We start from the raw sequence: 25,153 nt of genomic DNA, 5'->3' as shown, positions 1-25,153 counted from the left end.
CTGTTTTGTTCTGGGAGAAAAAGATGTGAGGGTTGGGAGCTAAAAATAGTTGAGCCCAAGCAAGAAATGAGATGATTTAAGTGACTGTCCATGGGACTAACCACGGGAGCCCATCTGTCATTAGAAGCTTTCAGTTTATCTGCAGGAGCTTTTCTAAAGGGGACGTCCTGGGGGTGGTGTGAATGATGAACTCATGTTCTTCTGCTCCAGTCAAACTTGTGGACCAAAAGGTCTCTTGGGGTTTGAAGTTGATGCTGGGCTCCTGTCCTGTGGCTGTGCCCACGTGTCCTCAGTCTCCTCTCTCCGTGCAGGATGCTGCTCACCTGGAGTCGGGGCAGCCGGTGCAGTACGAGCACGATGTGGTCATGTACCTGCAGGAGTGTGAGGGGCTCATCCGCCAGCTCCAGGTGGATGTGCAGATCCTTCGGGATGAGAATTACTACCAGCTGGAGGAGCTGGTGTTCAGGTGAGATGGGCCCTCTTGGAATGGTCTATGGATGGAGAAACATGGTCAGAGGCTGACGCATGGGGCTTCTCTGCTCTGCTGCGGGGAAGGGGCAGAAGTGTGTGTGCATCTCCTAACCTGGGCCTTGCTCCTCCAGGATCATGCGGCTGCAGGATGAGCTGGTGACGCTGAGGCTGGAATGCACTAACCTGTACAGGAAAGGTCACTTCTCCACCCTGGAGCTGGTGCCCACTTCCACGCTGAGCACAACGCACTTGAAGGGCGAGTCCCTGACAAAAGGGCTTCACACCTCCTCTGCCTCCTGGTTCCGGAAGCCCATGACCAGGACAGAGCTGGTGGCCATCTCCTCTTCGGAAGATGAAGGCAGCCTCCGCTTCGTGTACGAGCTGCTGGCCTGGGTGGAGGAGATGCAGGTGAGTGCTGCCTGTCTGGAGCACATCACCCACTCACACTGATGTGGGAAGGTAGGAACCTGCTCTGGGCCTTGTCCTGCTTTATCTGTGAATAATTGCTTTGGTGGTTCAGAGTTTCTGGGGAGCACCAACACATTTGTCTTGTGTTGGGTTCTCTCTCGTGGCCCCTCTGATCTGTGGGTATCAGAAGATCCTTTCTAAGCTGGAAGCAGATCTGTACTGATGCAGTCAGTTCTTTTGGTCTTAAGTGGGTGTGAAGCTTGTGTAGGCTGCCCCAGCAATCATTCAGTGTTGGAGCACTGGCTTAGGACCTTCGGCCAGGACTGGGACGATGTTTGTTCCATCTTGAGTGACCTGGAAGGTTTTCTTCCCCTCGTGTCCTATGAGAGATGCTCCTGCAGATGAGGAGAGCTGACCTGAACCCTTGGCCTGTTTCAGATGAGACTGGAGCGGGCAGAGTGGGGAACCGACCTGCCGAGCGTGGAAACCCAGCTGGAGACCCAGCGGCACGTCCATACCAGCGTGGAGGACCTGGGCTCCAGCATAAAGGAGGCCAGGATGTACGAGGTACAGTGGCACGGGCTGGGTGATGCAGTGCATGGCACAACTCATGTGGGAAGGTGAGGGCATCAGCATGGGTTCTTGTGGGTAAAGGCATTGTTTAAGGATGGAGCTTCTGAACTGATGCTGGGTTGGTGCAAGAAGCTGCTGCCCTGAGCCATCCTTCCACCTCCTCTTGCTGGCAGAGAGCTGGGGAGGGAGATTTGGAGGTGGGGTTTCAAGTGATGCTCTTCTGTGTTGGGTAACAGGAGCATTTTTCATCCTTCAGGGTAAAATGTCTCAGAACTTCCGTGCCAGCTACACAGAGACGCTCGGCAAGCTGGAGACACAGTACTGCAAGCTGATGGTGAGTGGGCTTCAAGTGCGCTCTGGCACTGCCCGGGGAGCACAGGGTCCATCCTTGCTGTCCTGCTCCTGAGCATCCCTGCTCCGAGGCTGGGGAGGGCGGAAGAAGCCAGCCACTGCAGAGCAGGGGAGAGGAATCACCCTTCATTGTGTGCAGGAAACCTCGAGCTTCCGACTGAGGCACCTCCAGAGCCTGCACGGGTTTGTGTCCCGGGCCACTGCTGAGCTCATCTGGCTCAATGAGAAGGAGGAGGAGGAGCTGGCCTATGACTGGAGCGACAGCAACACTAACATTGCAGCCAAGAAAAACTACTTCTCGGTGAGCAGGGCTGGTGGGATGGGTGCTCTCTGGGCTGTGCTGCTGCTGCTTCTGACCTGCGGTGCGTCCTTCAGCTACCAACAAAGCTGAAGCCCCCAGAGGTTGGATGTTCCCTCTGAAGTCATTGAACTCAGGAGTGCAGCTGATGAACGTGTTTGTTCTATTGAGTTTCAATGGGAAAGGCATCAAAAGATGGTTTCTTTGGCACCATTTGGAATTAAAGGCATCTTTAACTAGTGGGTAGGAAGAAAAGGAAAATTGATTCCTCTTTGATTTCTCCACAATTGCACTATGTGGGACTGAAGAGGTTCCTGGGCAGGTTTCCAGTACCTGTGTTACATCTGCCCCATGTATTTGGTGCCCAGGAAGCATCCTGAGGGGGATTGGTTGCGGTGCTGCTGGTATTTACTGCAGCGCTTCCGTGCTGTGTTAACTGGGCACAGTCTGAGTGAGGCAGCTCCCCAGAGCTGAGATTTGCACTTTGCTTGTGTCTTTCCTGCAGGAGCTGATGACGGAGCTGGATGAGAAGCAGGACATCTTCTGCTCCCTCCAAGACACCGCAGAGCTGCTGTCCCTGGAGGACCACCCGGCCAAGCAAACCGTAGAGGTGAGCAGGCAGCAAATCATGGAATCATGGAATGGTTTGGGTTGGAAGGGACCTTAAAGCTCATCCCATTCCAACCCCCTGCTATGTCATCTCTGTTTGGTCCGTGGTTCCCAGGCCTACAGCGCTGCTGTGCAGACCCAGTGGCAGTGGCTTAAGCAGCTCTGCTTGTGCGTGGAGCAGCACGTGAAGGAGAACGCTGCCTATTTCCAGGTACTTGGGAGGAACAGCCCAAATTCCCTTGCTCCCCATCCACTGCATGAACTTCATATGCTGCTGCTCCCTCTGGGGGGGAGGGAAGGAGGGATTTGTGGTGCTCATGGGGGCTGCTTGCTCCTGAATCATCTCATTCCCCTCAGCTGCTCTCTGGGGATGTCTCACTAGGGCAAAAGGGATCGGTTTCCATGTAGTTCTGGCCATCCATGTGGGATGCTCACTGCCCTTGCAGCCTTAAGACCGGGATAGCGTTGGGAGCTTCTGGTTGAGGTGCTGGGGGGGTCTGCAGTGTGCTATTTTGGGCAGGTTTCTGTGACCCTCGTTGCCTTTGCAGTTCTTCAGCGATGCCCGGGAGTTGGAGACCTACCTGCGCAACCTGCAGGACTCCATCAAAAGGAAGTATTCCTGCGACCATAACACGAGCCTGACGCGGCTGGAGGACCTGCTGCAGGATTCCATGGTGGGTTCTCCAACACCCCTACCACCCTGGGGGCAATGGGTGGCCTTCTTGTTCCGGTCCAGCAGCGTTGCTTGAAGCACCTCTTGCTTCCCAGGGAGAACTGAGCTCCTTTTATCCCCGCAGTGATGCAGGTTCATGTAATGTGGTTTGTTTCTCCATCTTGGTCAATGTTTTGCTTCGCATTGGAGCTGCTGCACGTGTTTGTACGTGGCCGTGGAGTGCACGTTGTGCACCCCTGTGCGGATGTAACGCTGCTGATGGTAGCCAATGGGTCACTGTAGCTTCGGGGTAGCTTCGGGGTGAAGAGCAGGCAGCATGTGCTGCCTGCGCAAGCTCCGAGCTTAACGTGTGAGCTGGTTCTTCCCATTGGTGTCCATCCTGCCATCCTGGTCGGCATGGAGCCAGTTGGGTTCTACCAAAGCAGGCACAGAGCCTGTAGGATGCTCCAGTTTCTGCCTTTGAGCTGGTGCTCGCTAGGATGCGGAGAAATTTCTGCTCTTCATCCAGACTAAATCCTGTGTTAATCCATGCTGCTGTGCCGGTGGGGGCAGAGCCAGGGCAGCCCGGCTGTGCGTGGGGATGGGAGCAGTGCTGAGCTCCAGACACGTGCCCTGGCTTAGCTGCAGCGTAGCAGAGACTGGACGACCACGGTCGTACTGTGATATCCTCGTCCGAATTGGCCTGAAAGAAACACAACCGAAAACCAAAACCCAACGCAAAGCATCCGATGGCGTTTGAGACCAGGCACAGAGGAGGGTTTGGGCTGTGGGTAACCACTGAGCCACTGCTGGAAGGGCCAGGAGGTGCCATTTGAGGGTCTGGAGGCAGGTGGCTGCTTTGGCTTTGCTCTTGGTGCACAGCGCTGATCTCCAGCGTGTCCCCAGGGCATGGGGATGCCCTTAGGGGGTGTTGGTGATGGGTGCCTCAGCTGGGCTAGGACTCACCGTCTTCTCTCCTGGGGGCTCCCAGCCTCTCTGTCATGGTCTCGGGGTTGTCCTGGTCTGTTCTCCGGCGCTACCAGGGCACAGAGCTCCTGGTGTCCGTATCGGTGAGCGCTGCAATTCCAGGAGTCCGGCGGGCACTGGCCGGGGTGGGAGAGGCGCATCCGGGCAGCCGGAGCGTGGCCACGACCGCAGGGCTCAGCTCTATTACTCTTTCTTACCTGATAAGTTAAAGTTGTATTTCTTCCAATCATGCTCCCTGGGACAGGCACAGGTAGTTTATTTAATCATTTATTCTTTTCTTTTGCCTTTTTTTTTTTGGCCATTCAGTTATCCTCCACTGTTGTTAGCAACTAACCAGCCCCGGGAATACCAAGCATGAAGGAGAACGTGTTCCTGGGATCCTTTTTAAACCTCTGCAGCCAGAATAGGCTCAGCTGCCACTAATGACACAAGCTGCCGGTGCAGTGATCCGCACAGGTCTCTCTTGGTGCCAGAGGCTGTTCCAGGGACTTTGCCACCAATCCCTTGGGTTGTCCCACCACCAAACCCAGCAGGGATTGTAGGAATTGGTACCCAGCATCCTCCTGCACTTGGGAAGTTTCTGCCCACAGCCAGAGGCCTGTGCGATCACTCCACCATTAGCCCCTTCTCCCCAGATGTTTTATCCACGTAATTCGTCGTATTCCCATTCCAGCCATTGGTTTTCACGTGCCTTCATCCTTTGCTTTAGAAAAGGGAGCATGCTTCTGTGGTTTCTCCTCCAGACAACTGAATGTGCCGGCTTTGGGCTGGAGCTTGTCCTGTAAGGACAGCCCCGTACACCTCCTGGGACGTTCATTTTGGTGTCTGCTGTGTTCTCTTGTTTTCCCTTTTGAAAGAAAACGTGTTCTTGTCCTCGCAGCAAAAGAGCCAGAGGCGTGCATGCGGCTTTGCAGGGCAGGGGGAGCAGTAGACGAGAGGACTCACCCCGACGTGAAGTCCGTTCTCCCATCCCATCTCCTGACCCCTTTTCCCACCCCGTTAGGGCAGCAGGATCCTCCCGATGTGTTTGTTCAGCCCCTGAGATCCCAGCGTAGCTCCTCCAGGCCAGCGTTGGGGTGGGAGGTGCTGAGATGCCTGTGAGAGACCTTCTCCCCCCTGCCTCGAGCAACCCCCCCGTCACCCTTCTCTCTGCCAGGACGAGAAGGAGCAGCTCATCCAGTCGAAGAGCTCCGTCGCCAGCCTGGTGGGACGCTCCAAAGCCATCGTTCAGCTGCGGCCCAGGAACCCGGAGCACCTCGTGAGGAGCACGATCCCCATCAAGGCTGTTTGTGACTATCGGCAGATCGAGGTGAGGGCTGGAAGGTGGTGATGAAGGGGAAAGCAGGGACGAGGCAGGGGAGCAGCGCCCGGAGTTTAGGATGAGCTCCATGATGTCTGTCATTGGAAAGCAGGGATGGAGGGGGAAGCAGAAGCTATTTGCACGGCTCTTTTTCCTGGAGCGGATTTCCATGTCTCAGATTTATTCTGGGCAGGAGCTAAAGTCCTTTTTCGCCAAGGATGGGCTTCATCAGCCTCAGCCAAATACATGTGGTGGCAGCCAACTCCTGTCCCTTCCTCTCCAGACATGAGCTTGATGCACTCTTGGCGCTGATATAGGGATGTTTATATCATATATATATGATATAGGGATATGTAGCTATGGAAGCTGGCAGCAAGGGCAGGTGTGTGCAGCCCCACTGCTGGGTTCTGACGGTGTTGGTGTCCCTGCAGATCACCATCTGCAGGAATGACGAGTGTGTGCTGGAGGACAACTCCCAGAGGACCAAGTGGAAGGTGATCAGCCCCACAGGGAATGAGGCCATGGTGCCTTCTGTCTGTTTCCTGATCCCCCCACCCAACAAAGAGGCCATTGAGATGGCCAACAGGTAACTTGGTCTCTACTGTGGGGGAGGCTGATGTGCAATGGCAGGGAGATGAGGAGAGGGCAGAGCTGGGGTGGGAATGGGAGAGGAGCTGGGGTGGAGGAACAGGAATGGGTGGCATGGCTGGTTTGGGGCAAGGGAAGGAATCCTTCTTGGTTATACAGCTGCAAGCTCCATTGCAGCGGCTGCTGTAGTGGCTTAGAGAAAATGAAGATTTGGGAGGAGGGATCCCTGCAGGGATCTCTGGCACTGGACAGCAGGAACAGGGCTTGTTGGCTTGGTGGGCTGCTGGCTGGCAGCGATGGCTGGTGGGTTACCGGGGTCAGGGCTGAGCGTGCTGCAGAGATCCCACCCTGACGGATCTGCTCCTTGCCCTGGCAGGATAGAACAGTTGTACCAGAAAGTGATGGCTCTGTGGCACCAGCTGCACATGAACACCAAGAGCCTCATCTCCTGGAACTACCTGCGGAAGGACATAGCCCTGGTGCAAAGCTTCAGCATGGAAAAGGTACAGTAGGAGCTTCTCTGCCTGGATCTGTGTTGGTCACTGTGCAGGCTTCTTCATGAGGCTGAGGAGAAAGGGAAGACCAGAGACTGTGAGGCTGGGGAAGTCAGAGGTCTTTGAACAGTGGGAGAACCTGAGCCTGGGGTTCTGTGCAAAATGGTTGTGGTTTTTCCCAATGGGAAGAGCATCAGCAGTCTGCTGCTGACCTGTGATAGGGATGAGAGACCGTGGACTGAGCGTTCCGTTAGGGAGCGAGCAAGGCTGGAGGGAGGTGTGGGGCTGGTACGGAGGAGCTCGGCTTCTCCTCCGCACAGAGCTCCTCACTTGGCAAACGCAGGCGATTGAGCCGGGCAGGGTGGCCTCAGGTGCTGCATAGGAAGTCATTCCCGAGGTCTCCATGTGCTGCTTTCCCACGTGCAGCTCCGGTCCTTGGCGCAAGGGGAGTGCCAGCAAGCCATGAAGAGCCTCCAGGCGCACTACGAGGACTTCCTGCAGGACAGCCGGGACTCGGAGCTCTTCTCCGTGTCGGACCGGCTGCGCCTGGAGGAGGAAGTGGAGTCTTCCAAGGAACACATCCGGCAGCTGCTGGAGTCCATGGAGAACGGTGAGCTTCAAAGGGCTGATGGATTAACCAGGAGCTGTGGGGACTCATAAGCAAAGGATTTATGGGATGGCTTTGTTTTCTTTCTGAGCTAGCTTGCTGATGGTGTGAGCAGCTGCTCTCCTTGTTTCTCCATCCATTCAAGTGTTGGGCCTTTGTCCAGCGATGTTCTTGTAGAGAGGACTTGACTTTGCAGCTTCAGCTTCACTGCTGACTCCTCCTGCCCTAATACTGTTGGAGACAGGTTTAGTCGTGAGGATGCATTCTGAGCAAGGGGAGAACAGAGGTGGTGGTGACACGTGTGACACAGCGGATCCCACTAAGACCAGGGACTCCAGTTCTCTCCTGGTGCCCTGTGGCTGGGCTCATTTTCAGCTGCATTTGAATGAGATGATTTGATTGACTCTGTTTTCCATCTGAGCAGACATCCGGTGCCTCGGTGTCACTGTGATGCCGCATTCGGCTCCGGGGCTCCCGGCACGTCCCATGTGAGGCAGACACCAGCCAGGGTTGATGGAGCTGCTGATTTGGTTTGTCTGTGACTTGCAGAAGACAAGGACGAGACCGTTGCCAGGACGTATCTCTCGGAGCTGAAGAACATCCGCCTGCGCCTGGAGGAGTGCGAGCAGCGCCTGGTGAGCCGCATCCAGGCCCCCAGCAGCGCCCGAGCGGATGCTGACACTATCCAGGAAAACACCATCCGCATTGCGGAGCAGGAGGTCAGTCCTGGGATGGGGAGGGCAGGGAGGTGCTGGCCACTGGTCTTCAGCATGTGCCAAAACCAGCTTTAGCTTCTATGGGAGGATGTGAGGGTGGTGGGTGCGTGACTGTGCAGGGGTCGAGGGGATCCAGCCCACAGGAGGTAGCAGGAAACCTCTCCAGTTGCTTCATTTTGTATCAGCCCCTTTGCCTGGGGCAATCCTGCTTTTTCTCCACCTGCTTGGGCATTCCTTTCACGTTCTTCCCGTTCCTGCCATAGCGGATGCAGGAGGATCTGCAGCGGCTGCAGTCGGACCTGCGCTTTGTGTCGGAGAGATGCTACAGCTTCCTCAACAAGGCGCCCGCAGGGTCCAGCACACCCCACCTGCGTTCTGAACTCGACTTGGTGGTGAGCAAGATGGACCAGATGCATGGGCTGTCCTCCACCTACCTGCAAAAGTGAGTCAGGACATGCCTCTGTTCCCAAATACCTGCTTGAATCCACCCAATTCTGCTAAAGATGTTTCCTCTGGGCCTCTAACACACCTTGCAGTGGACCATAACTGAGCTCCATCCCTCTGTAGCACATGTTGCAAACAGATCCGAGAGGATCTCTGCTGAATTTTGGGTGTCATTGTGCTGCCTCTGTTGGCTTTGCAGGTTGAAGACGGTTGATGTTATTATTCGTAACACCCAAGGAGCAGAATCGCTGGTCAAAGGGTATGAGGTTAAGCTGAGCCAAGAGGAGGCAGTGCCCGCTGACCTGGCCGCTATCCAGTCCCACAGAGCAGCCTTACAGGTTGGTGCTGGTCACCTCCCAGAGTGGGCAGGCAGAGACAAGCCAATGCTTTGACATTTGTCAGGCTTCTGCCCTTTTCCTGGTCAGTCTGGACTCTCTGACACATTGCTTGCCTCAGTATAGCTGCCAGGAGGATTTTGTGCTGTTTATGTGACCTCTTAAATTGCTTTGGAAAGGTGAAGGAGCAGCTGTAGCTTGTGCTCTCTCTTGTAGAGCGTATGTGAGCATCTTGGGTTTCCTGTTGCTGTAGGACAGGGACTGAACCAATCTGTCTTGCTCCATGCTGGGAACATGGTCCCCTGCATTTTATACCTCCTACAATCAGGCAGTCCTTGGCAGGTTAAGGAGAGATAAACCCCTTCTCAGGCAAATCAGCCCCGTCCAGGAGGGCATCTCTGACCTAACCTGCCTTTTGCTTTCCATGGCACTGACCCGGTGCTGCCTCTCTCTGGTGTTGCAGCAATGGCTCGGGGAGGTGAAGGACAAGGGCTCCGTCTTCTCCACCCTGGAGGAGGAGCTGGCGAAGGCGAAGGTGGTGGGGGAGCAGCTGTACCGGCTGCGGCAGGAGCGCAGCATCGACCTCGAGCGCTACCAGGAGAAGGGCGCCCAGCTCTGGGACCGCTGGCAGCGCGTCTGTGCCCAGATTGAGACCCGGTGAGTCTCCAGATCCACTTCCATGCTTCAGCCGAGAGCTCGGCTCACGCTCGGTAGCAGCCATGTTTCTCCAGGTGGGATTCCTGCCGGTGGCTGGGATATCCCTATAGCCTCTGGTGCCATTTCACTCTCCTCTTACTTGCCTTGGTTCTCTCAGCCATGCAGAGCTGGAGAGCATCCAGGAGGTGCTGAGTGACTACCGGCAGTGCCACAGTGCCCTGATCCAGTGGATCGAGGAGATCACGGTGCAGCAGGAGCTGATGAAGCCCGGGCAGGCGGAGGACAGCCGGGTGCTGTCGGAGCAGCTGAGCCAGCAGACGGTGAGGAAGGACCTGGGGACCGTGTCACTTCTCGTTCGCTAAAACCTTCTCATCTGTGAGCTTCGAATGGTGAAGCGTGGTGGGGAAGAGGCTGCAGGCCTGAGCTGGGGGTCTGGGATGTGGAGAAACTCAGCTTAGCTTGAGGTGGAAATGAGGCCTTGGAAAATGGAAGAGTATAAAGGCTTTACCCAGAAGGGAAGGGCTGGGGCTGGGAATTCAGCTCAGCACCCATGGCAGCCATCCTGACAATTGCTTTTGCTTCGATTTTGATGAAGGCTTTGGCTACAGAAATCGAGAACAACCAAGCCAAACTGGACCAGTGTCAGAAGTTCTCCCAGCAATACTCGGCTGCTGTCAAGGTACATGGTCCTGCCTGCACCTGCACGAGGCTGGCTGGGCAGGAACGGTCCCACGTTTGCATCTCCATACTCCATGTGTCTCCACCCTGGTTGTGTTTGCAGGACTACGAGCTGCAGCTCATGACGTACAGGGCGTTCGTGGAGTCGCAGCAGAAGTCGCCCATGAAGCGCCGGCGGATGTTCTCGTCCTCGGATGCCATCACGCAGGAGGTAGGAGCAGGGGAGGAATTGTGAGGGGGGGATCTTCAAAACTGGGCAGCCTCTGAAACAAGGTCCTTTCTGCTCAACTCCCTGGGACCGGTACAGTTTCCACCTTGGCTGCTTTTCCCCATAGCCAGAGGGGATGCTCTAAGCACCAGGTAGGACATCCCCAGGCTCCTGGGAATCCCTGGGTCAAATCCAGTAGGCTCTGCTCAGCTCCTCAGCCTTGCAAGGTAAATAACAGGAGCAACACACAGCGTTCCTGTGTGTGGATCCTTGGGGTGAGACCTTTAGGGCCCCGAGGTCCTGTCTGCTCTGTCTGGATAGTAAAGATCCCGATAGTCCTCTGTTAGAGTTGAGCATCCCAATGTCCATGACCGGCATCTCCCCTTTGCTCAGTGTCGTGCAGGATGCTGTGTGTGGCCACAGCCCTCCCTGTCACACTTGCTGTGTTTCATTGATGCTGTGCTGGGTCTGTGAGGTGTCTGGGGGCTTTCCAAGCGAGAGATGGTGCCTCGGGTCCTGTACTGTAAAGTACATCACTCCGGATCTGCTGGTTGTGGCTGATGGGCCCCATTTCCCCCTTTCTCCCTTCACAGTTTATGGATCTACGGACTCGCTACACAGCTCTGGTGACATTAACCACACAGCACGTGAAGTACATCAGCGATGCTCTCCGGCGTCTGGAGGAGGAGGAGGTAAGGGTGTTTGTTGCACAGGGCTGAACTCTGTGCAGGCTCATTCCCTAGCACCCCGAGGGTGCTGCTCCGTGTTGAGGTTACATCTCGGATGCTGCCTTTGGGAGTCTGGGACCCCTTTGACGTGGTTTCCTTCCTCTGTTTGCAGAAGGTAGTAGAGGAGGAGAAGCAGGAGCATGTGGACAAGGTGAAGGAGCTGCTGGGCTGGGCCGTGGGCTTGAAGCAGAGTGTGCAAGGCAGGATGGCTGCTGCTGGGAGCAGGGAGCTGGGCGACATCGAGAAATCCATCTCGGAGCAGCAGGTAAAGCAGGGGCAGGAGTCAGTCTGTTTAACTGCTGCTCCGCTTCCACAGCTGAATTAAGCATCTTCCTTTTGTGTCTGGTTTTGAAAGGCCCTGAACGAGGAGCTGGCTGCTAAGAAGGAGCAGGTCTCTGAGGCCATCAAGACTTCACAGATCTTCCTGGCAAAGCACAGCCACAAGTGAGTGTGGTGCGAGGAGGGGCCGGGGAGGGAGAGTGCTGGGGGAGATGGGACCCCTTAGAGCTGGGGCTGTGGGCTGGGGTCCAGTGCCCGAGTCCCATTAGAAACAGCGATGAGCTGCACGTGACAGTTGTCTCTTTCTTCTCTGCACCAAGAGCTATGAAATATGCCACCCATTTACGCTGCTGTGACAGTATTAATCCCCTTTAGTAGTGACCCAGCCCTGTGTATTTGGGAGTCTGAGTGTTACAACTCATACTGTGACAGCCTTTGCTCAGCGTACTGACCTGTGCTGCTTTTAGCTGAGCCAGGCAGTGGGGAGGGAGCACTCGTGGTGGGTTTGGTCTTTCCCTTCACAAGAAGAGCACGGTAATTCCATGGAGCTGGGCTGTGCGGGTTCCCTGACAGATTTCCCCTTCCCTTTGCAGGCTTTCCCAGCCGGAGAAGGAGCAGATTTCCACTCAGCTCAGTGCTCTGAAGGAGACCTACCAGGAGCTGTGCAGCGACTCCACGGAGCAGCTCCAGCAGCTCCAGAACCAGCTGGCTCAGGAGACAGAGCACAAGGTACTGACTGCTCCCTGCTCGGTCCTGTGGCCACATGGACACAGGCTGCTCCTCAGGGTGTGAAAAGCTTTTCCCTGGCTGTGTGTCTCATGGCCACCGGTCACTGTCAGCTTTCTTACTTGCACGTGGTTGCCCTCCCTTCTCTTCCATCCGTGCATTATCCAAAGCTGGGGTGGTCCCTGGAGGCCAAGCAGGAGGAGCCGTTTGCCTGCTGCCTTCCAGGTCATGGGAGTCTGTCCTCTGCAACGCACCCTGTGCACCAGGGTCAGCTTGTTCATGCTTGGTGGGCAATGTGTAGAGAGAAAGGGTCCCCTTAGCAGATGTGTGTCCTCTGCAGGATGCCCTCTCAGTGCTTTAACCACACAGTGCTCCATCTCACAGGCTGCCTGTGCACAGGGAAGCGAGCGGGTGGGTTTCTGCAGAAGGACGTTTGCGGTCTCATGTATCTCAGGGTCTGGTGAGGTTTGTCTCTGAATGAAGTTGCTCAACTGAGCGAGGTCCTCAGCTGGCCTGGGAGACGTTCCCAACCCAAGCTGCACCCATTCCCTGTTCCCATCCACCAGTCCTCATCCGTGTTCCGCTGGGTAGGGAGGGCTGGAAGCGCATCCTTACTGCCTCTGTTGAGAGCTGTCTCCAGTCATTCAGATATACATGTCCGTGCTATGTGAGTGTGTATACATGTGTCAATGATATATTTGTGTGTTTGCTTGCTGGCTCCCTGTACTCTGAAGCAACAGCCCACTCAGATCTGGACATGTAACGCCGAGTTTGGCTGTTGGGTCCGTGAGTGAAGCCCTGTTCAAGCTGCTTATGGGCTGCTCCTTTGAAATCTGCTTGTCCAGCTTCCTCCTGAACATGGAGCGTTTCTCTCCAGATTGGACTTTATAGCACATTTCAGGTGTGTCAGTGCAGTAAATGCTTTCTGGTGCAAGCCCTTTAGCCCTCGTGCTGACAGCAGAAAGCTTGTGCTGAGCAAACTGACTCCAGTCACTGCTGAACCATCGTGGCTTTGATGCTGCTGCTGCCAAGAGAGCAGCTGGGAGCAGCCTGCCTGCGGAAAGGATGCTTTTTCCTTTCCCTTTTCCTCCCTCCTGGGCGGGAAGATGACTTGACAGCAAAAGCCTTCTCCAGGGCTTGTTTCTTAGAGCATCAGCACACGTTGGGGCTCAGGCTGGAACAGTTGAGCTCTCCACGAAGCCCAGGAAACAAAAGGAGAGATGGCAGTGGGGCTTTGCCATAGATCCCCTCTGTGGGATGATCCCTGCGTCTCTTGTGCGGTGCAGTTGCTTCACTGTAGAGGGAGTATGAAGAACTCTTTAACATTTGCTTGCTGGAAACATCCAACTGTCAAAGAGAAGTTACAACAGACGGGAGTGCAAAGCAGAACGCGCTAAATTGAGCATGATGTGTCCTGTACAGTTTGTGTTTCATGTCAACTGGTTTTGAGATTAACTGACATCCTTGCTTACAAGTTTAACTAACCCTCCGGGATTTAAACAATCAAAACACACAAGGTGAAGGAGGACGACCTGTGTGGGGGGTTCTTTTTGCAAACAAAGCAGTCGCATGCTGGACGCTAACACCAAGCTTTACACTGTGTGTGACACGGCTGAACTGCTCCATAAGGCTCTGTCTTTAACTGCTCAAGGCACACCCTGCAACTCGGGTAAGTAAAAGCCTTTTACCCCCTTCCCTCCCATCTCCTTCTTTCTCTTTTCTCTTTTCTTTCCCCCTCCTCTTCTCTGTCTTTCCATGGCTTGTCCATCTCCGAACGTGCATGTCACAGGCTGGTGATGCTGGTGGAGAGCTTAGGGTTTCTCTGGCAGGTTCACCGTGTCTCCACAGATCAAAGCACCCCCAGCCACTGGTGCTGTTAGACCCACCAATGAAACAGAGATACCAGAGGGTGTTTGGGATGCGAAAGGAATTCATCCCACAGTCCTGATTACTTCCTCCCGATCCTCCCAAAAAGATTGGGTCACCTTATACCCAACCAATGGCACTGGGAGAAACCCAAATGTCCAGAGAGCTGCTGCTCTTCATCATTTTAATATTGCCCTCCCTGTGGGGATACTGGAAAGAAGGGAAAAGCCCCTCCAGAAACACCAAAGTAGATGGTTTGTTCCCAGTCTGGGACCTCCAACTTATCACAGTCCTCCCCTTGCCCTGGCTGTGTGGAGGTGCAGGGGCTGGTGGTCATGCTGGTGAGCTGCCCTGCATGCAGCGCTCCTGCCCTGATGCATGGCCAGTCTGTGAGGCTGTGGAGCTGCTCGATGGCACAGGGGGCTGGGGGGTTCCCCGGCCATCCTGGCACTTGGGATCTGCTTGGGAAGTGCAGGAGTTAAAGCACGGCAGGAGCCAATGCTGGGAGAGATTCCTAAATGCCCTGGAGTGGGCATCTTTGGGGTTGTTCTCCTCCATGAGTACACAGTGGGATTTGTGCTGTCTTGACTTCTTAAAGTGGAGGTGCTGAGCAGCTTTGGTGTGCTTGTTGGTCTCCCTCTCTCTGTTTCTCCATGGAGCATTAGGAGCACCTCTGGGGTTTGCTGCTTGCTGCTTTGCTGCGTTCCTGTTGGTGGATGTAGGAAGCATCTCAGTGCTGCCCTGGGTGATGGACTAGATGAGCATTAAAACTTGCTGGCAATGTGCAAGCTAGCAAATGCACCTGTTTGTGTGCTGTGGTGCCTTTGGACACTTTGGGACTTGCTTTCTAGCCTGTTTAGGTGGTTTTGGGGTTGTTTTTTTTTGAAGCTGAGACCTCCCTCGTGCAATCCAAATGCTTGAAATGCTCGACTTTGATTGAATTCTTTTCCTTCTCTTTCTGTTCTAGGGCAGCGAAGCAGTGGCAGGAGTGATTGATCTTGGCACCGTAGAAATATTCCCTGTCTTTGGTGCCATGCAGAGAGGTCTTATAGATCAGGACACTGGCCTTGTCCTCTTGGAGGCCCAGGTTATCACATCTGACTTAGTTGTTCCAGAGACCAATGAGAAACTCTCCTTGGAGGAAGGTCTGGCAAGAAACCTCATCGATCCCAGGACATTCCAGGTGCTGCAGGAATTGAAGGATGCTCTGCACCGGGTGGAAGAAGTCAGATGTGAAGGGAGGCAGCTCCTACCTGTTGTTGCTGCGATAGAAGAGGGGAGGATCAGTGAGAGCATTGGGCTAAAGATACTTGAAGCTGAGCTCGTCACTGGGGGCTTTAAAGTCCATCAGGGCAGAATCAGCATGGAGGCAGCAGTGCAAGAAGGGCTCCTTACCCACGAGCTTTACACCAGGCTCGTGTCTCACCTGGAGGGTGCCAAGGATTTGATTGACCCCAACACTGCTGAGAAAGTCAGCCTGCTTGAGCTCATGCACCGATGCATCATCCACCAAGAGACGGGGCTGAGGCTGCTCCCAGTCAAGCAGCTGGCGGGTGGGATGCTCAGCTTGAGCTCAGGCAGGAAAGTCAGCATCTTCCGTGCGGTCCAGGAGGGGCTGATAGACAGGCAGGTCACAGTCAGGTTGCTGGAAGCCCATCTCTTTGCTGGTGGCATTGTGGACCCCAGGACGGGGCACAGACTGACTGTGGATGAGGCCGTGAGGCATAATTTAATTGACCAGGATTTGGCATGTACACTTCTTATCCGGCAGCTTCAGACGGGTGGCATCATCGATACTGTCACGGGAGAGAGACTGACCGTTGATGAAGCTGTAAGGAAAGAGTTGGTAGCACCAAGAATTGCATTGGTGGTCCTGGAATCCCTGTGGTCCTTCATGGGGCTCCTGTGGCCAGAGACAGGGGAGATCATCCCGGTTGCGGATGCTTTAGAGCAAGGAATCCTGTCCACAGAGTTGGTTTACAAGATTCTCAGCAAGAGGCAGCATATTAAAGGTGTATTTATACCAGAAACCACTGAGGTGTTGTCCTGGAAGAAAGCTGTTGAGCATGGCATCTTGGAGAGGGACGTGGTGAAGAAGCTGAAATCAGCAGTCATGCCTGATGTCATGGCCAGCGTGCAGCTTGCTGGCTCCCCAAGCAGAAGCAGGCATGGCCAGAGCTCTGCTGGAAGGAGTCCCACAGATCACAAAGAGCAAAGTGACCCCCTGCTGAGGAGTGACGATGACCAGCTGCTGTTCCACTTGATGACCCACAGCTACATCAACATCCATGATGGCCAGAAGCTGCTCTTAGTGGATGGAGAGTTGAACAATCTCACTAAAGCCCTCATCCAAACCCAAGAAAACGGGTCCTGTGCATACATGTTGGAAGACAGTGAAGGCTTCGAGGAGACAAAGGCAAATGCAGCTCTTGAAAGTGAGCCTTGCAATGGTTTGGCTTTGCAGCAGCTTGAGTTTCAACTTGCTCCTTCAGAAGAACAAAGTGATGAGGTGCTACCATCCGCAACTGCTTTGGAGAATGGGGAGGTGGCAGTGGGACCTGAAAGCCTCCTGATGGAGGATGCAGAAGATGTCCTGCTTGTGGAGGAGCAGGAGCAGGAGCATGAGCAGGTTTATACCGAACAGGCTACTGTCAAGAGTGAAACCAATGCTGAGTTTGGAAGAGAGGAAGTAGATTCTACAAGCAAGGATGAGCACCATGGAGAATTACCAATGGTGGGACATCCTGGTGAGCTCGGTAGTGGATTCAGAGAAACAGAAGAAATGATGATTGAGACGGAAGAAGAGTCCAGGTCTACCACAGTAGATGGAGTGGAAGGTATTGAAGATCAGAAGAGGGCATCAGAAGTTGCAGCAGTTGTGAAAAGTGATATCTGCATATCGATGGGTGTTTCAGAACATAGGGATAGACTGGAAATCAGGGCAGAGAGGTCTCAGGGTATGGAGGAACCTGACCCAGAGGCTGAAGGTGTTGGAGAGATTTATATGTTACACGAGGAAATGCTTGAGAATGGTGTGTTGGGAGGAGAGGAGACTGTGCTCCCTGAGACTGGAGAGGTGGATCAAGCAGAGAGGCAAGGCAAAGGCACGGAAAGCGTATTGGAAGTGGAAGAAGGAGAGGGGAAAGAAGCATTGAGTGATGAGGGTGTTGATGAAACATCCCTGCCAGCCCCTGCAGAGCAGGAAGCGGAGGACACTTTGGAAACACTCTTAACACAGCTCCAAAGTGGTGGCATAGTCCATGAGCAGACAGGCAAGACTCTTCTTCTGAATGAAGCAGTCTCCTGCGGGGTGGTGCCCAGCCACACGGCTGTGAAACTCATGGAGAGAATGAAGATGTTCAGTGGCTTCTTTGACCCTCAGACCTGTGAATCATTGACCACCGAGGATGTCATTGAAGAAGGTCTGATGGATGAGAGGCTTCTCCAGAAGGTGCTTGCATCTGACAAAGCAATAAGTGGCGTTCTTGACCCAGGCAATAACTTTGTCTACTCTGTCAAGGATGCTGCTGCCGTTGGCCTTTTGGACAAGGAAACAGCAATGAGGATCTTGGAAGGGCAAGTGGTTACTGGAGGGATTGTTGACTTGAAACGTGGCAAGAAAGTGTCAGTTACTTTGGCTTCAAATCTGGGCCTCATAGAGCCAACAAGCCAGAAGGAGCTGGTCAAGCTGGAGAAGGCTTCCAAAGGGAAAGGTACCGATGAGGTGACCAGACAGAAGCTCATTAGCTTCCAGGCTGAGACCAGTGGGATTGTGGATCCGAAAACCAAGCAGCCTCTGACTGTTGTGCAGGCTGTTGAAAAAGGGCTCCTGAGACAGGAGAAAGCTTTTCAGCTCCTGACCAAGCAGATTGCTGAGGGAGGAATCATCCATCACGTGTCTGGAATGAGGCTGTCGGTAAATGACGCGATGAAACACGGTTTGATTGATCAAGATCTATTTGAGGAACTTGAGAAAGCTGAAAGCGTGTGTCTGCAGGACTGTGTTCATCCAGGCACAAAGGAGACGTTGCCTTTGCCCCAGGCAGTATCCTTAGGGCTCCTTAGTCCAGACTTCCAGAGGAAAGTGCAAGAAATCCAAGCTGGGAGTGGAAGCATCTTTGACCCTGCTTCTGGCCGTAGGCTGGCGCTCTGTCAGGCGGTGCGGCAGGGCTTGGTGCCCCAGCGGGTTGTGGAGAAGGCCCTGTCATCCCCCGCGATGAAAGAAGGGATCGTCGATCCCGAGACCTGCACGCTCATTCCCTACTCGGAGTTCATCAAGAAGTGCAAAATCGACATTGAATCTGGGCAGAGGTACCTGGAGCTCCATCCCTTCCGAGCCATCCGGGACGAGGTGACGGGGCAGAAGCTGACGTGCGCCGCGGCGGTGCGGCTGGGCAGGGTGGACCCTGTGCCCGCGCTGCGGGTGCTGCAGGCGCAGGCGGACGGTGGTGGGGTTGTGGAGGGCTCTGTCAGCAAGAGGCTGTCCCTGAGGGCTGCTGTGGAGCAGGGGCTGCTGGATGAGGGCATGGCCAAGCTCATCGCCGCCAACCAGATGAGGGCTGGGGGAATTGTTGACGCCAGCAGTGGGAAAAGGTTGACTTTAAAGGAAGCTGTTGAAAAAGAACTGATTAGCCAGAAATTAGCTGCCAGTCTTCAGGATGCTCAGGTATCCGAAGACAAATACGGGTCTGAGCTCTGTGAAGTAGATAAACCACAGGAAAAAGTATCTGCAAGAGAGGAAGATGGCATCCTTGCTACCAGTGCTGCCAAGAAGCCTGCTGGTGCTGAGCACAAACCTGAACCTGAAGCTGTGAGCTGCGATGTGGCTGGTGGTGCAACTGCTGCCACTGGGAGACCCCCAGTGACACCGACAGAAGGGGAATCAAAACCTCAAGAAGCTTCAGAGGTTGGTTTAGTGCACCATCCCCAAGAAATGGTCCAGCTGACTCCGGAATACCCCTCAGGTTTAGGTGCAGCATCTCTCCGTGAAGAGCCAGTGGTGGTGAGGGCTATGGGAAAGGAGATTGCAAAAAGCAGCTCCCAGGTGAGAACTGCCTGGGGGAAGGAATCGAGGAGGGAAGTGGTAGATCAAGGGACAGAGAAAGTGGAGGGATTTGGCTTGGAGGAAGAGCAGGACGTGGAGGTGCTTCACAGTGTGGAGGAGGAGAGGAGGAGGAGAGGGTTTGTAAGTGCACAGGGAGCTGCAGCAGGTGAAGAAGGTGCAGTGGAGGCTTCTGAGCAAGGAGGACGAGCGAGCAGCCTGGACCGGGTACCACCAGCAGCCCCGAGGGCATCTGTTACTGTGGGTCGAGGGCAGGAAGAGGTGCGTGCTGCGGAGTCTGGAGAGCCCCCTGAGATCGGCATCCCTACAAAGCCTGAGGGAGATGAGCTTGCAGGTGAAAGAGCTCTCAAACCCAGTGAAGGAGAAGCCCCGAGACTGGGTGCAGAAGGTGCAGTTGATCAGGAGAAAACAAGTGAAACGGAGCTAAAACCCACCCAGAAACAGAAGAGGAAGAAAAAGAAAGCAAAGCAGATCAGTAGTGCGGGAGAGAGCGCTCAGCCAGAGAGATCTGCAGCAAAGCACTCCCTTCCTTCTCTGATTTCCAAAGAAATCCCAGGGAAGAAGGAGAAGGACTTGGTCTCGAGCACAGCAGAACCAAAACATGAAACCAGCACCAGGGTTATCTCTGAGGAAGATAAAGAAAACCTCAGCAGGGCTCAGGTGCGCCCTGTCCCCCCAGGGCAAGAGGGAGCTCCAGAGGTGATGGAAAGTGGGACCAGAAACGGTCAGGATTCCTCAGCAGCATTGAGCCTGGAGGAGAGGATGACCCAGGAAGACACCAAGGTGGAAGCCACCAGTGATGTGTCCAGCACAGCCGCTGCAGCAGAGGAACTGCCCCAGGAATTACTTATCAGAGAGGAGCCCAGGGGAGCTGAGGAAACCTCTGCTGCAGTCCTTGAGCTTGGAGAAGAGAAAGAGCAAGAGCCAACAGCGGAGGTGGGCACAGGCCAAGGAGAAACAGCCCAGGAGAGGAGCAGGCAGCTGGGTCCTGGCGACCGGAGCTTGCTCCTCCCTGTGATAGTGGAGGGGGAGCTGCTGGAAACCTCGAGGGAATCCACGAGACCAGCCCAGGTAAATCGATGCTTTTGGTTCTTCAACAGTTTTTTCTGAGCTCTTTGTGTAGGTTTGATGTTAAATGTGCCTGAGGTCCTCAGCACAGCCAGAATGCGAGGGGTGAATGTTTGAGCTTGGTGCTGCAGCATCAGCTGCTATGGATTTGGCAAAGGACCCAGTGATGTCTGACTGAAAACACTCGGGGCTCAGTTGTGGCTTCTTTCTGCTGGAGCATTACTTATACATGACTAATAAGAAGGACTCTTTTTGGCACTTTTACTGTAACTCCAGACATCTCTTGCCATTTATGTTGGGAAAAGAGCCACGTGTTTTATTTTCCCTGTAGTAAATTGTGTAGATAAGGCCAGCAAGGGGCAAGTCCATCAAGTGGAATGCTATTAATGGATTCTTTGTTCGGAAAAAAGGAATAATAATCCTTTGTTTTCTTCTCTCTAAATTCCAAGTTTTGCTTCACTGTTTGATTCTGCAGATCATGTTCAGCAAGAAGATGTGTCTGGAGCACGACGAGAAGCTGATATCCTATCTCTCCATGCTCCGAGATGTCGAGATGCGGATCAAGCAGGTGCAGCCGGCGGAGCAGAGTTTGGCAGCCCTGCACGAGCTGCTGCAGCAGGCAGAGGTGAGCTGGGTTTGGCTGCTGTTAGGCAGGACACAGCTCATCCCTCCTGTCCCCAGCTTCATGCACCTCCTGCTTGCTCTTGGAAGCCAGCAGGAAGGTCAGACTCAGGTTTAACAGGGGTTTATGTGCAAACCCCATCCCTCCCTGCCTGGTGTCACCTCCTCCTCCCTGCTTAGACAATCAGAATCCCAGCCTGGTTTGGGTTGAAGGGACCTTAAAGCTCCTCCAGCTCCAACCCCTGCCACGGGCAGGGACCCCTTCCACTGGAGCAGCTTGCTCCAAGCCCCTGTGTCCAGCCTGGCCTTGAACACTGCCAGGGATGGGGCAGCCACAGCTTCTCTGGGCACCCTGGGCCAGCGCCTCAGCACCCTCACAGGGAAGAGCTTCTGCCTAAGAGCTCATCTCAGTCTCCCCTCTGGCAGGTTCAAGCCATTCCCCTTGGCCTGTCCCTACAGGCCCTTGTCCCAAGCCCCTCTCCAGGTTTCCTGGAGCCCCTTTAGGCACTGGAGCTGCTCTGAGGGATGCAGCCCAGAGGCAATAACCTAAGCTTGACTGAAACGAATTTTACAGCCTGGAAAAAGCCCAGGCGAGTGCTGGCAGCAGAACAGGGCTGGAGGACGGGGATGCATCTTTAGCAGATAGACGCAGCTTGGAGCTGGGTCTCCAGAGCCTTTCCTCAGTTCTGGCAGTGGGAAGATGAAGTCACCCTGTCTCAGACATAACGATCCTGTCTTCCCACAGGCCCTGGGCGCTGAGCTGCACGAGCTGAGCTTCCCAGTGAATCAGGAGCTGGATGCTGTGAAGCAGATTGTGGCCAACCCCCCTGAAGAAGTCCCTGAGCAATTGCTGAAGGCTCTGGAGAAGGATGCCAAGAACCTGCAGAAGTCTCTGAGCTCTACGAGTGATGTCCTGGAGTCCCGGCTGCAAAACCTTCGTGGGGCAGCAGAAACTGAAAAGGTAAAGCTGGCACCGGTGCCGAGCATCCCAGCGCTCCTTCCTGGGAGCGCTCTGCTCCTTCTTTACATGATGCATCCCTGTTTTTAAGGCTAAAATCCTGGCACATCACGAGGCTCTCCAAGGCAAGCTCCAGGAGCTGCTGAGCTGGGTCTCCAGCACCGCAGAATCGCTGGAGGGCAGTGATTACCACCACGAGACTGATGCGAACAGCCTGAGCCGCTGCCTGCAGCAGTACAAGGTAACCATAGCAATGCCCCTAATCCTGCTGTCTGATGAAGATGCTGTTCCGTGCTTGGAGAAGAAGCTTTTAATCCTGCTTCCCTCCTGGAACCTACCAGGGGTTTGCCCTTATCCTGTGTTGCAGGAGGAGCAAGAATACTGTATTTGCTCCAGAGTCATTTGTTTCTACAATACAGGAGCCATCTGCTTTGGCTGTTTGGGGAACATGCTCAGATGTAGGTGTGTGGTAAGGGCTGAGGGATTCCCATCTGGCTATTGAGGAAAGAGCTGCTTCCTTATGCTCTGATTGCTCTATCCATCGCACCTGCCCTGGTCTCCATCGGCTTTACAAGGAGCTCAGGCTGCCCTCCATATTTATTCAGGCTGCCCAGAGAAGCTGTGGCTGCCCCATCCCTGGCAGTGTTCAAGGCCAGGTTGGACACAGGGGCTTGGAGCAAGCTGCTCTGGTGGAAGGGGTCCCTGCCCGTGGCAGGGGTTGGAGCTGGAGGAGCTTTAAGGTCCCTTCCAACCCAAACCATTCTGTGATCTACGAATCCCTTCTAGCGATAACTGTCAAGATTTGGTCAGTTCAGCATCTCCTGGTTGCTGGTAGCTCCTTGGCATTGAACTCGGGGATCAAAGGCTATGAGAGCTGCTGGTGGCACCGTGGTCACCATGGGCTGTCCGGGCCTGGAGGGTCATTTTGACAGGTCTTTTCTCTGTCCTTCAGGAGCTCAAAGAGCCCTTGGCTGACACCAAGTCTCAGCTGGACGCCACTGCCTTCGACATCCAGGTCCTTATCTCGGAGCACGCGCAGGACTTGACCCCTCAGCAGAGCAGGCAGCTGCTGCGGCTGCTCCATGAGCTGCAGAAGGCTTTCCAGGACCTGTCGGAGCGCGTCACGGCTCGGGTGGAGGTCCTGCAGGTCTGTCTCCAGCAAGCGGAGCAGGCGGATCAGGTGAAGGTCGGCAGACGTCTCCTTCCCGGCCGCAGTTTGCTCGCTGAAGCGCTTCCCGGCCACAAGAACGTGCGCTGCGACGCCTCCCGCCTGGATTTCGTGTGCATGCCACTCACAGTTTGTGACTTAGGGCGCATCACGAGCTTCCTCTAAAGTCTTTTCTCTTCTACCGTGTAAATCCCAGGCGGAAAGTTGCTTTCCTCCCAAAAGATGGGAGTCTGGATAGTGCAGCCATTGAGTTGCTTTGGGCTGGGTGGAATAAACCCACCAGAAAACCCCTGTGCAGAGGGGCCAGCGCAGGCATCTGGCAGTTTTAGTGTCTTATTTCCACTGCTCGAGTCAGGTGTAGCTGTCCCAGAGAAACAGAGGATGATCCATCAAGGCAGCAGGCAGCTGCAAAGGCAACTCCTCAGGTCTCTGCTGCGTTGCTGCAGCACCCATCACTGCATGGAGCCTCTTACCCAAGACAGGATTAATGTGGTTTTTATTAACAGTTGCTCTCTGTAACTCTTGCCTGTCCCCTCTGGAGTGTGTGTGTATATTAACCAGTTTGCTTTGCTTTTTCAGATTGAGTGTGCGCCCATCTTAACCCAAGAAGAACTCGCTTTGCAGCTGAAGAGCTCTTAAGAAGGCTCTTGCAATGTGCTTCTATTGCGTATCTTATGCCTGGGAGAAACAAGCAGAGTGTTTTGCACCAGTTTGTCCATCACCTTGCTGAAATGCCCAGTGAAACTCAAAAAACCCCCTTTATCTCCCCTGGGAGAGGGGAGCAGGAACGTTGCAGGGACTCTCAGGTCACATCATGCTCAATTGCTCAAACAGGCGCTTCTGTGTTGTGCTCTGGCAGCAAAACCGAGGAGCTGGATCAGTTACAGAAACACTTTTCCTCTCCCGGGCTCCCTCTCCAACCCCAGGATCAAACCCAGCCCGCTTGGGTTGTCTGGGGCTCCACAGTGGTGCTGCCTGACCTCAGGTCGTTGTTACCTCTCTTAGATGAGTTTCTGCTGCAGTTTTGATGCTTGTGAGGCTGACTGGAAAAGGCACAGAAACTCCTGGTTGAGCTGTGCAGGAGAGGAGTGCACGACCTTGAGCGTGGCTCCACGCTGGAGTCCAATGGGCTTCTCAAAGAGCAGAAACCTGCCGGAGCGGTGGTAGAGGTGCAGGGAGCAGCTCCTGCTCAGCAGGCACTGGGCACCGCAGCCCCATTCCCGCAGTGTGTGAGCTGGAGAAGGGAGCCCGTGGAGCGCTGGGAAAGCCGGTTTCTGTGCTGCCTCCTCATCTTCAGTAACCTCCCACCTTGCCTTGCAGCCATGTGCCCGAGCCGGGGCGCAGCACTGGTACTGACTGTGCCCTCTGCTCTGCCCGCAGACACTGCAGGAGCAGCAGGCAGCCCGGGCGCAGAGCCTGGCCGAGCTGAGCCGCTGGCTGAGCCAGGCTGAGGGCACGCTGGTGGAGCAGCAGAGAGCAGCCAGCGAAGGGGACCTGTCCACCCTGCAGCAGAGGCAGAGCCATGTGAAGGTCAGTGCTCTAAGAGCTGGGGGGCAGGAGGAGGAGAGGCTTGGGAGTGCTCAGAGCTGATGGCATCGTCTGCACAGGAGCTGCAGAGGAGCATGCACACCCGAGCTGCCTCCTTCGCCAGCGTCCTCAAAAGCACAGAGGAGTTTCTGGAGGACAACAAGGCGAAGATGGAGCCTGGGGAGCTGGCAGCGCTGCAAGAGAAGCTCCAGCACGCCAAGGAGCAGTACCGGTCCCTGCAGGAGAGGACGGAGATGGCCCAGAAGGAGCTGGAGAGCGCCGTGACTGCTGCGGTGCAGCAGGAGACTGAAAAGGTGACAGGCAAAGGGCTGTAGCCCTGAAGGTGGACAGTAGGGTTCCAGAGGCTGCAATCGGATCCATTTGCGGTCCTGGCAGCCAGCTGGGTGATGCAGCATAAAGCACTGTGTGGTTCCTTCCTGTCTGTCCCTCAAATGAGGTGCCCCCCAGGTATTTCTCTCATGAAGTGCCTTGGGAGTTGCAGCCACAGATGGGCTGGTTGTGCAGGAGCTGGGAGAGTAAAAGGCTCTGCCTTAGGGCTGACCTTTAACGGGAGCTTGAGCATCAGGGCCCTCCATGTGCTGGTGATGAAGGTGATGCTCGCTCCTGGAGTTGAAGCATTTCAGGATGGGGGCTCCAGGCTGCGTCAAGGTCGGAAGTGCAATGCTGAGTTTATGCAAAGCTTCTTTGCACCTTCCAGAAGAGCCACAAAGGTTTGTGGAGCTCTGTGAGCGTCTCAGGCATTTGCTGTGGCTG

General features: G+C 54.8%; 1 protein-coding gene across 3 annotated transcripts in view; it reads left to right on the top strand.

The window, feature by feature from the left end:
* Positions 1-25,153, top strand: part of LOC308228853 (microtubule-actin cross-linking factor 1-like) — a 133,711-nt gene that overhangs the window by 40,338 nt on the left and 68,220 nt on the right. For 2 of the 3 annotated variants that reach the window (XM_080632457.1, XM_080632455.1), the window contains exons 13-42: positions 312-466; positions 603-879; positions 1,318-1,446; positions 1,709-1,786; positions 1,943-2,104; positions 2,607-2,711; positions 2,826-2,921; positions 3,259-3,384; positions 5,506-5,658; positions 6,081-6,235; positions 6,614-6,740; positions 7,158-7,341; positions 7,888-8,057; positions 8,318-8,496; positions 8,698-8,836; positions 9,297-9,490; positions 9,648-9,810; positions 10,086-10,169; positions 10,272-10,379; positions 10,970-11,068; positions 11,217-11,369; positions 11,460-11,548; positions 11,977-12,112; positions 14,943-20,108; positions 20,581-20,730; positions 21,472-21,687; positions 21,776-21,925; positions 22,637-22,870; positions 24,233-24,382; positions 24,460-24,693. In XM_080632457.1, the coding sequence (XP_080488583.1) occupies positions 312-466; positions 603-879; positions 1,318-1,446; positions 1,709-1,786; positions 1,943-2,104; positions 2,607-2,711; positions 2,826-2,921; positions 3,259-3,384; positions 5,506-5,658; positions 6,081-6,235; positions 6,614-6,740; positions 7,158-7,341; positions 7,888-8,057; positions 8,318-8,496; positions 8,698-8,836; positions 9,297-9,490; positions 9,648-9,810; positions 10,086-10,169; positions 10,272-10,379; positions 10,970-11,068; positions 11,217-11,369; positions 11,460-11,548; positions 11,977-12,112; positions 14,943-20,108; positions 20,581-20,730; positions 21,472-21,687; positions 21,776-21,925; positions 22,637-22,870; positions 24,233-24,382; positions 24,460-24,693 (9,561 nt within the window). The remainder of the gene's footprint in view (positions 1-311; positions 467-602; positions 880-1,317; positions 1,447-1,708; positions 1,787-1,942; positions 2,105-2,606; positions 2,712-2,825; positions 2,922-3,258; positions 3,385-5,505; positions 5,659-6,080; positions 6,236-6,613; positions 6,741-7,157; positions 7,342-7,887; positions 8,058-8,317; positions 8,497-8,697; positions 8,837-9,296; positions 9,491-9,647; positions 9,811-10,085; positions 10,170-10,271; positions 10,380-10,969; positions 11,069-11,216; positions 11,370-11,459; positions 11,549-11,976; positions 12,113-14,942; positions 20,109-20,580; positions 20,731-21,471; positions 21,688-21,775; positions 21,926-22,636; positions 22,871-24,232; positions 24,383-24,459; positions 24,694-25,153) is intronic. The other variant, XM_080632456.1, reaches the window with a different exon arrangement.

The sequence above is a fragment of the Psittacula echo genome (genome assembly GCF_963264785.1).
Source record: "Psittacula echo genome assembly, chromosome: 21".
Lineage (NCBI taxonomy): Eukaryota > Metazoa > Chordata > Aves > Psittaciformes > Psittacidae > Psittacula > Psittacula echo.
This window is presented reverse-complemented; position numbering and strand designations above follow the sequence as displayed.